Source organism: Megascapheus bottae, chromosome 1 (genome assembly GCF_031878675.1).
Source record: "Megascapheus bottae isolate mThoBot1 chromosome 1, mThoBot2.hap1, whole genome shotgun sequence".
NCBI lineage: Eukaryota > Metazoa > Chordata > Mammalia > Rodentia > Geomyidae > Megascapheus > Megascapheus bottae.
This window is the reverse complement of record NC_143509.1, coordinates 1,312,348-1,323,224: the sequence shown is the minus strand read 5'-3', so window position 1 is coordinate 1,323,224 and position 10,877 is coordinate 1,312,348. Positions and strand designations below refer to the sequence as shown.

At 48.4% G+C, this 10,877-nt stretch overlaps 1 protein-coding gene across 1 annotated transcript; it reads left to right on the top strand.

Moving 5' to 3' along the window:
* The first annotated feature begins 345 nt into the window (after nt 1-345).
* Nucleotides 346-10,381, top strand: LOC150067853 (uncharacterized). Its single transcript, XM_090335183.1, has 5 exons — nt 346-492; nt 7,623-7,749; nt 7,959-8,019; nt 8,149-8,253; nt 8,580-10,381. Exons 1-5 carry the CDS (start codon nt 490-492, stop codon nt 9,619-9,621), a joined length of 1,338 nt encoding a protein of 445 aa, XP_090191309.1. The 5' UTR covers nt 346-489; the 3' UTR covers nt 9,622-10,381.
* The last annotated feature ends 496 nt before the right edge of the window (nt 10,382-10,877 follow it).

Sequence of the window (10,877 nt, the reverse complement as noted above, 5' to 3'; positions counted from 1 at the left end):
AACCGTGACTCTTCTTCTCCCAGCTTGTATGAGCTCAACTTTAGAAGTTGGGAAGTCAGAAACAAGCTCAGCCAGCACGCTGACACCTGCCAGGCTGGGACCCCGCCCCTCCCCTCCCCGCCCCGCCCCGCCCCGCCCCGCCCCTCCCCGGGGAAGCTGGGCTCCGGAATGCCTGTGGCTCGAATAGCGCTCGTCTATTTCACCCGGCCAGGCATTGGGTGGGTCTGCTGCCACTCAGGGTATGGGGGCGGGCCCTAATCCACGTAGCCAATCAGGATCCGGGGGCGTGGCCAGGCGCCGCGGCGCGCGCGGCGAGGGAGGCGCCGTGCAGCGGTGGAGCTTCCTGTCCCGCCCCGTCACGCTCCCGGCGCTCCGGGCTGCTCCGGGGGTCCCGGCGGCTGCTCTTCCGCCGCCGGCTGGCCTCCGCCGCCGGCTGGCCTCCGCCGACCTCGCGGCGTCTGGAGGGCACCGCGGAGCCCGGAGGCGGCCATGGTGAGCGAGGGCCTGGCCGGGAGGAGCGTGAGGTGGCGTCCGGCGGAGGCGGCCCGGGCCTCCCGTGTCCGCTTTAGCGCGGGGCCGCGAGCGCTGAGGGGCTGCGGGGGCCTCGGCGACCGCGGGCGGCGGGGTGGGCCCGCGTGGCCGGCGGAGCCGCGTCCTGTCCGTCAGGAGCCACTTCCGGCGCGGCGCCCGCCCCGCAGGGCGGTGAGGACGCGGGGTCGACGCGCGCGGCGGCGGCCGGGTGGGGTCCCGGCCCCGGGCGTCTCGGCGGCGGCGCGGCGGCCCGGCCCGGGAGCTCGCGGAGGCAGCGTGTGGGCCCCTCCGCGGTGGGCGTCTTCTTCCCGCTGGGCCGCGCTCCCCGGAAACGGGGTCCGCGCGCCCTCCGTCCGGGGCTCGGGACGGGGTCCAGTCCGCCTCGTCGGGGAAATGCGGCCGGCGGCGGGACCGGGATGGAGGGCGGCGCTGGCGGGGGCGTCTGGCCGACAGGTGGCCGCCCCGGGGCGAGGCGGAAGAGCTTGTCCTTCTAGAGTGGAGCCCAACCGAGGGGTCGGGGGGGGGGACGGGACGGGGCCACGCGTGCCCGGGGCCAGCGAGAGGGAGACTCGGGCTGTTTAATGGGGGGTTTTAAAGACACACACACACACACACACGAACACAAAACAAGAAACCCAGTCTTGTAGCTGGCCTTATTTTTGTGCCAGGATTGAACTCGGGGACTTGGCTCCTTAAGCTTGGCTTTTTCCACCAAGGCTGGTGCTCAGAAGTGAGGTGTAAGAATCCCGGAGTTCAAGCCCTACCACTACTTCATAATGGGGATAGGGGTACACTAGCCTTCTTCCACCTGAACCATTCCTTAAGGCTTTTTGCTAGTTCATTGGAGATAAGAATCTCACAGGTTTGTCTGTGCAGGCTGCCTTGGACCCTTGGTTAGTCTAGGATCTCAGCTGGCTGAGTAGCTAGGATTACAGTGGGGAAAGTTCTGGCCACCCATTTCTTTGTGTCAATTTTAAAAAGGGAAGGACTAAGAAGCAATGGGCAGTTGTTTTTTGCTTTAGGCAGTTCCCCTGGAACTGAAAGTGTCAGGTGGGCAGCTGTTCGTGTGTGGCATCTCAGTTGGACTGGGGTGTGGCTCAGAGGCTGCATTTTTGAGGCCCTAGTGTGGTTTCACCCTGGGGGAAGGGCATCATGGGTTAAAATTTTACTTCTGCAGCGTTCCCACCTTCCACCGTTTGATGAGGATATTTAATTTGTTTTAAGAGAGAAAGTATGCTACAAGACAAACTGAAACACACCTTTAGTTCCACCTGCTGGTGAAAATGAGAGTTAATATTTCTGTTGTGTAGTTCTTTTTGATTTGCCAGTCCTGGGGGCTTGAACTCAGGGCCTGGACACTGTTCCTCAAGACTGGCTCTCTACCACTTGAGCCACAGAGCCACTTTGGCTTTTTCTGTTTGTGTTGCACTGAGATATTGAACCCAAGGCTTTCTGCATGCTAGGCTTGCCAGTTGTAGGGCTTGAACCCAGGACCTGGACACTGTCCTTGGACATTTTTTTTTCTCAAGGCTAGAGCTCTACCACTTGAGCCACAGCACCACTTCCAGCTTTTTTCTATGTATGTGGTACACAAGGAATCGAACCTTGGTCTTCATACATGCTAGGCAAGCACTCTACCGCTAAGCCAGACTCCCCGCCAAAACTGACTTTTGTGTTTTTTGTTTTTTTGCCAGTCCTGGGCATGAACTCCAGTTCTAGGCACTGCTCTTGGACACTTTTTGTTCAAGGCTAGTGCTGTGCCACTTGAGCCATAGTACCACTTCCCTTGTTTGATTTTTGTCTGTTTTGTTTTTGTAAGTTGTGGGGCTTGAGCTCTTCCGGTCAAGGCTAGCAATCTAGCACTTGAGCCCCAGTGCCACTTCCGGTTTTCTGACAGTTAATTGGAGAGATGAGTCTCAGGGACTTCTGGTGTCCAGGCTAGCCTTGAACCTTGGTCCTCAAAACTCAACCTCCTACGTAACTAGGATTACAGGTGTGAGCTACTGATGCTGGCATGTGTGTGTTTTTTTTTTGCCAGTATTGGGGCTTGAACTTGGGGCCTGAGCGCTGTCTTTGGGCTTTTCTCAAGGCTAGTGCTCTGCCACTGGGCCACAGCACCACTTCTGGCTTTTTCTGTGTATATGATACCGAGGAATTGAACCAGGGTCTCTTGTATGCTAGGCAAACACAGTACCACCAGGCCAAACTCCAGGTCCTACTTCTGAGTTTTTCTGTTTATGTGGTACTGAGAGATTGAAGGACCCCAGAGCTTCATGCATGCTAGGCAAGCATTCTTATTATTAAGCCACATTTCTAGCTCCAACACATCCAGATTTCTGGTGGTTAATTAGAGATAAGAGTCTTATGGACTTTTCTGCCTGAGCCGATTTGAACCAAGATCCTCAGATCTCTCATGCCCAGCTAAAGTACTCGGTTTTGTTCCTCATTTTGGGTAAAGGACCTAGGTAGTGAATTCTTGTGACTGTCGTGGGTTCTTGGTCCTGAGGCCCCTTTTATGCATGAGTAGACTAATGCTGCCATATCTGTCATTTCAGGATGATTTAGATGATGATTTAGAGAATACAGTCTTTTGCCAGGCTGGTAGCTCATGCCTATAATCGTAGCTACTCAGGAGACTGAGATCTGAAGATCAAAGTTCAGAGCCAGCCCTGGCACTAAAGGACTTGAGACTCTTGTCTCCAGTTTACCTCTAGAAAATGGGAAGTTGGGCTTGGCTCAAGGTTAGGGCGGTAGCCTTGAGGTGAAGAGCTAAGCGACAGCGCCCGGGCCCAGCGTCCGGGCCCAGTTCAAGCACCGTGACCCACAAAAAAAAAGCAAAGCAGTCTTTTGATTGTCATCTACAGTGCGGCCTGGTGGAGGACTGAGCCCAGAACTCTGCAGGGTATCTGTCACTTTGTGTGTTGTTGTACTGAAGTCGTGTATACCTGGTTGGTAGTAGAGAATGAGTTGATGTTCAGCCAACATCCTGCATTTGTTATAAGGGATGTCAGAAAATCCACAGAGGTCAGAACCTTAGGCTGCAGTGTGGACATACCTGTGATTCCTCTTGAGCTGAGCCTGTGGAGCAGGGGCCATTTGTCTTGCTGGGGGCCTGGGGATGTTGGAATTAACTGTCCTGGTGGCTCAGGTGTGAGTCCCTGGTCTGTGTCTGCATCGTGAGAGTGGTCCCTGATTCCCTTGTGAGTGCTATAAAGCTGCCTTCTTGGAGGTGCTCTGCATGTGAATGTGGGTGTTTGCGTGCAGGTGCTCCCCATCCTAAGGCTTGAAGGCAGGGCCCTGTCCTTGAGCTCCTTTGTTTAAGGCTAGCAATCAATCTACCACTTAATTTTTTTATTTTCCTGGTAGAGATAAAAATCTGACTTTCTTGCTCACGCTGCCTTTTTTGGGCCAGTCCTGGGTTTGAGCTCAGGGTCTGAGCACTGTCCTTGGGCTTTCTCAAAGCTAGAACTCTACCACTGAAGCCACAGTACCACTTCTGGCTTTTTCTTTGTATGTGGTATTGAGGAATTCAACGTGGGTCTCTGTGCATGCTAAGCAAGCACTCTACTACTAGGCCAAACTCTTGGCTCCCAAGCTGGCTTCTTGAATAGCTAGGATTATAATCTAGAATCATGCTATTCAACATCTTTCATCTTTGAGGTGCTTTTTATAAGATGTAGTTTGGCTACAGAAATTTCTGAAACATGAATTTTAGGGTCTGTTTTGTTTTTGTTTTGCCAGTCCTGAGGCTTGAACTCAGAGCCTGAGCACTGTCCTTGGTCTTTCAAGACTAGAGTTCTACCACTTGAGCCACAACACCACTTCTGGCTTTTTCTATGTAGGTGGTACTGAAGAATTGAACTTGGGTCTTCGTGTATGCCAGACAAGCACTCTACCACTAGGCTAAGCTCCCGGCTAATATTGTTTGTTTTTAAATTATAAATCAATGTTTCTTGCTTAAATTCAGACCCTACACACTGTCCCTGACCTTTTTCTATTTCAGATTGGTACTCTTATGATTTGAGCCACAGCTTTTCTCTCCAGCTTTTTTGTGGTTAATTGGAGGTAAGAATCTCACAGAGATTTGTCTTCCCCAAGCTAAATTGGAACCAGGATCCTGAACTTTTTGTTGGTTTTTTGTGAGGTTCTGTATGGATGATGGCGTCACATGAGAAACATCCCAGCATGGCATTTGCTGTTACTGAGGATTTTTATTTTAAATTCTTATGACATTTGTGTGTAGCTTGTTTTTTATTTTTTTGGTGGGTCATGGGGCTTGAATTAAATATGAGCACTGTCTCTTGAGCCAAGCCCCACTTCCCATTTTCTAGAGGATGATTGGAGATAAGAGTCTCAGGTCCTTTTGTACCGGGCTGGCTTTGAACCTTGAACCTCAGATCTCAGCTTCCTAAATAGTTAGGATTATAGGCGTGAGCCACCGCACCCAGCTAGCTTGTGGTTTTTATAGTGTCATTTCTGGTTTTGGGACTGAAACAAGGTATACCTTTTCCCTAGAATTAGCCTATTTTTTTCTCAAGAGAGATCATATTTTTTCATTAAGTATTTGGGAGAGTTGACCAGTGAGACCAGGACTTGTTCTTCCTTCTGTTGCAAATTATTGTTTAAATATTTTTCATATAGTCTTATATTTGTTTGGGGCTTAGGTACTGTCCATGAGCTTCTTTTACTCAAGGTTACTTCGCACTCTATGCCACAGTGCCACTTCTGGCTTTTTCTCTGTATGTGGTACCCAGCAATTGAACCAAGGGCTTCATGAATGCTAGGCAAACACTCTCCTAGTAGGCCACACCCCCAGCCCCAATTGCGGCAATGTTTTTATCACATCTTTTATTACTAGTGAAAAGAGTTCTTTGGAACGTCAATAAAGACAAACTCGTAACATGTGTTTTTCAGGGGGCTGGGTGCTGTGTCCCCTAGCTTTTTCACTCAATACAGAAACTCTGCTACTTGATCCACAGCTCCACTTTTGGCTTTTTTAATGGTTAATTAGAGATTAGGGTCTCACGGACTTTTTTCTGCCAGTGTGGTCATTGAACCTTGACCCTAAGTTGTGATCTGCCCGTATCAGTGGTGTTATCCTTCTTGGTCTTTTTTTTTTTTTTTTTTTTTGAGGGCCTTTTTTTTTTTTTTTCCATAGGGCTTAAACTGGGCCTGGTGTTGTCCCTGAGCTCTTCAGCTCAAGGTTACTGCCCTGTGCTTGAACCAGGACCCACTTCCTGATTTCTAGAGGTTAATTGGAGATAAGAGTCTCAGGTCCTTTTGTGCCTGGGCTGGCTTTGAATCTTTTTTTTTTTTTTTTGCCAGTCCTGGGCTTGAGCTCAGGGCCTGAGCACTGTCCTTGGACTTTCTCAAGGCTAGAGCTCTACCACTTGAGCCTCAGCACCACTTCTGGCTTTTTTCTATGTATGTGGTACCGAGGAATCGAACCCGGGTATTCATGCATGCTAGGCAAGCACTTTAACCACTAGGCCAAACTCCCGGTCCTGGCTTTGAATCTTGATCCTCAAATCTCAGCCTCCTGAGTAGCTAGGATGACAGGCATGAGCCACTGTGCCTAGCTTCCTTCTTGGGCTTTCTAAAAGCTAGCACTCTGACTTGAGCCACTATACCACCTCCAGCTCGCTTGCTCTTTCTTTTCTTTTCTTTTTTCATGGGGATTGAACTCTGGGCCTGGACACTGTCCCTGAGCTCATCAGCTCAAAGCAATTGCCTTACCTCTGGAGCCACAGCGCCACTTCCATTTTTATAGTGATTAATTGGAGGTAAGAGTCTCAGGGACTTTAGTGCCCAGGCTGGCTTTGAACTGCGATCCTCAGAGGATTACAGGTGTGAGCCACTTCTAGCTTTTTCAGTGTACTTGGTTCCAAGGAATCGAATCTGGGTCTTTGTGCATTCTAGGCAAGCACTCTACCACTAGGCTAAAACTCCTGGCCCTCTCTTCTTTTTTGGGGGGGAGGTCAGTAGTGGGGCTTAAACTCTGGAACTCTGGGCCTGGTGCTGTTCCCTGAGTTCTTCAGCTCAAAGCTAGCTCTCTACCATTTTTTTTTTTTTTTTTTTTTTTGCCAGTCCTGGGCTTGAGCTCAAGGCCTGAGCACTGTCCTTGGACTTTCTCAAGGCTAGAGCTCTACTGCTAGAGCCTCAGCACCACTTCCAGCTTTTTCTATGTATGTGGTACCGAGGAATTGAACCTGGATCGTCGTGCATGCTAGGCAAACACTCTACCACTAGGCCAAACTCCCGGCCAGCTCTCTACCATTTTGACCCACAGCACAACTTCCTGTGTTCTGGTGATTATTTGGAGATAAAAGTCTCAGACTTCTGTACTTGGGCTGACTTTGACGTGTAATCCTTAGCTCTCAGCCTCCATTGTAGCTAGGATTGCAGGTGTGAACTAACAGTGCCCAGCCTTCTTGGATATTTTATACTACTTAAAAATTTCACCTCTTGGGAAAAAAAATAGGTACGAGCTTCCACCTGTTCTTTCTTTGTGCCGTCAGAGACTATGTACTGGACGCCCTAAGTAGTCAGTTGTGACAAGTGGTTTGAAGTTGGACCTGTTGACTCAGCTCATTGCAGATTGATCACCCAGAATGTGCTCTGGAATGTGATCAAGTGTGCGCCTTCTGATGGTCATGTCTGAGTACTGTAAGGGATCACACGGACAGGGAGTAGGAGATAAACAGCATATTGTTGATATAATGTGTGAGAAAACTGAGTCCTTTTCAGAATGTCTGGAGAAGCAGAATTTTGTGCCCAAACCTTTCTAGCAGTGCACAGTCTCAGGCCAAGTGAAATTGACGCTCGGGCAGCAAGTGGTTAGGGAGAGGAACTGGAACAGCTGTACGGTTAGATTGCAGGGTGATTGCAGAGCACAGGCAGTGTCCTCTACTATTCTCCTGTGCAAAAATCTCCAGGCAAGGTGTGTGACAGGATCTGAGTGTGGAAGGGGAGTCATGGCATGACCACTTTGAGGGCATAGAATCATGCCAGCCCTTTTATGGAAAAGAGTGTAGATCTCCATTGCTGTACGTCTCACCCTTCCTCCTTGAAATGCCCTTGTGATGTTTTAGGAGTCTGTGACCTTTGATGATGTGTTTGTCAACTTCACCCTGGAGGAGTGGGCTTTGCTGGACGCTGCCCAGCAGCAGCTGTACAGAGATGTGATGGTGGATACTTTCAGGAACCTGGCCTCCATACGTAAGGACCACTTCATTCCCTTTCCTGGTCAGTCAGGGAGCGAGGGGCTGTTGCTCTTCCATGCCGCTCAGTCGTGTGGAATGTGGAAAGGGAACGTTCGGGTCAACCTACCTGACACGGTCGTGTAATGCCATGAATGTAACTAGAACCTCATCGTGACTCTGTAACGTCATCACCATTTGTAATGATGTTCTGGCTCTGTGTTTTAGAAAAAGAACGGGAAGACCAGGCAGTTGAAGAAGTGTGCAAAAGTCCCAAGAGATATCTAAGGTAATTTATTCATGCAAGAGAATGAAAGGTTCCTTTGTAAATGAAAAAGTGAGAAGAAAATTTTAAAACAGAAACTACGCTAGTAAGCAAATTGATTTGGTTTCAATATTTCCTCCAAAATGCATTCAGGTTGAACAACCCTAATCAGCATATCAAAAACCCAAAATGTTTAAACATTAGAAACATCTGGGCCACCAGTCTCTTGCCGCAAACAACAATTTCTGATGCTTTAAGGTAAGGAAAAAGGATGTTCGGGCTTGGTATGAGCTCTCTTCAAAATATCTTGTATATATGCAAATGTTTTAAGATTGAAAGGCTTTGGACCCCCCCCTCCTCCCAACTGTTCACAAAGTAAATACTCAACTAGCTTTGTTTAAATGTGAATTAGACTGTCCATGTTTACAAAATACTCTTGGGAAGCAACTAAGACTATCTGCTTTTGCTATCCTAAAAAGCATGCAGACATTTGTGTTCTAAAATTCTAACAAATCATAAAACCAGGAGTTCTGCTACATCATGACAAAGTAATATCTCAGTAATGTCTTCTGCCTTATTTCTAGGGTTCCAGATTTATGGAGCCTGTATGGACATAAAGGTCTTCAAGGTGGAGAAGTGTTTGGTGGTACTCTAGATTCTGTTATGAACATTGAAACCCCTGCTGGAGTGGAAGCGAGTGTCTTTGACATCTTCCTCAGGCATTCATCCTTGAGCATGGCCTTCGGAACTTACACTGACTCCAAACTCTATGAGTATGGGGAACTTGAAGAGAAGCCGTGTAAATGCCCCGTGTGCGGGAGAGCCTGCAGCAATGCCCAGTGCTTTCAGAATGCCAGAACCCACCAGTGTGAGCAGTGTGGGAATGTCTTCAGTCACCCCACATCCCGCAGGACACACCGTCGCACTCACGCAGGAGAGAAGCCGTACGTGTGTCAGCAGTGTGGGAAAGCTTTTAGTTCTTCCAGTTACATTAAAATACACGAGAGGACGCACAGTGGGGAGAAGCCTTACGTGTGTCCGCAGTGTGGGAAGGCCTTCAGCTATCCAGGTTATGTTAAGATACACGAGAGGACTCACACTGGAGAGAAACCCCATGTCTGCCAGCAGTGTGGGAAAGCCTTTTTTACTCTGAGTGATGTTCGAAAGCATGAACGAACTCACAGTGGTGAGAAACCCTTTTTGTGTAAGGAATGCGGCAAAGCCTTCATTGATTCAAGCTCCTTGCACAAACATAAAATAACGCACACTGAAGAGAAGCCCTATGTATGTAGACAGTGTGGAAAAGCCTTCAGGTCCTGTGGTTACATGACCATCCACGAGAGGACCCACACTGGAGAGAAACCTTATGTCTGTAACCAGTGTGGGAAAGCGTTCGGGCAGTCCAGTCACTGTCTCATCCATGAGAGAACTCACACTGGAGAGAAGCCTTATGTGTGTAAGCAGTGTGGGAAAGCCTTCTTTACCCTGAGTGGTCGACGGAAACATGAACGAACTCATAGTGAAAAGAAACCTTTCCTCTGTAACGAATGTGGAGAAGCCTTCAGTGATTCTAGTTCCTTACACACACATGAAATAACACACTGGAAAGAACCACTTTCCCCATAAGCAATATAAGACAGCCAGTTTGAGCAAACTGAGTGAATAAAAAGGAATGTGGGACAGCCTTTGGTGATTCTGACTCTTTGCACAAATAAACAATAATGCACTGGAAGGGAAACTGATTACAAGCAATGTTGACAAAGAACCTCTCTGTTGGTTGATGCTCAGAGACGTTTATGAACTCGTTATTCCACTTATATTAAAATATATAAAGGGAGTCACAAAAGGCAGAGACTGTCTGCTTGAGGACATACAATGTGGAGAAAATGCAAGTGTGAGCAGTGTGAAGTCTTGATTTCCTCAAGACATGAACAAACCCAGTGGGCAGAAATGCGGTGATTCAGTGTGAAATGTCTTCCACTGCTGTCATCCCAGCCAGTTTCTTAGGTGTCTGTAGAAAGTTTCTACATCCAGGCAGGTCAAGATGGTAGAGAATGGCTGTGGAAGGTTTTGCCTGGCCTCAATTCTGGTCTCTCTCTCTCTCTCTCTTTCTCCTTCCCTGCTCTGTGAGTTGTAATCTCTGCCTTAATCTCCAACTCTGTAACAGTCTGTCCCTTTAGGTTCCACAGTTAATAGTGGCGGACCGTTGTGGAAATCTGGACCTGTAAGTAATCCAAGACAAATTTCTCTTGCTTGGCTGGGTGGTGGGATTAGAACTTCACAAGGAGCTCAGGCTAATCTTAGTTGGGAGTCCTGAGATGCTTAGAGGCCTCATCCAAAAACAAGTCAACACGATAAATGAATAAATACTGTCGTTTATGTTGTTTGTGCCTGGTATTTTGTCAGAGCAACTGAAGAATGTTAACTCCACAAACCTGTGGATGTAAGCAATGGGGGACAAGAACATTCTAGCAATTGAGATGGAAAGCTAGTACAAATAGAGCATGTAGTAGGTGGCATCTTGGGTATACAGAAGGGAGAGGAAATGGTAGGAAACAAAATCTAGTCTATCCAGATGTAAAGATCCAATGGGGATCAAAAACACTATGATTATGAAAATACAAGGGAGTTATAACTGACAGTTATAACTTTTTGTCATGAATATACCTTGGGTAAAAGAATCTTTTTTTTTTTTTTTTCCCAGTCCTGGGCTTGAGCTCAGGGCCTGAGCACTGTCCTTGGACTTTCTCAAGGCTAGAGCTCTACCACTTGAGCTTCAGCACCATTTCCAGCTTTTTTCTATGTATGTGGTACCGAGGAATCGAACCCGGGTCTTCGTGCATGCTAGGCAAGCACGCTACCACTAGGCCAAATTCCCGGCC

Bases quoted from the DNA above. Each gene is read 5' to 3' on its own strand.
- LOC150067853 (XM_090335183.1), top strand. The intron at 8,020-8,148 runs GTAATTTATTCA...AAATGCATTCAG, and splicing joins AGTCCCAAGAGATATCTAAG to GTTGAACAACCCTAATCAGC. The intron at 8,254-8,579 runs GTAAGGAAAAAG...CCTTATTTCTAG, and splicing joins ACAATTTCTGATGCTTTAAG to GGTTCCAGATTTATGGAGCC.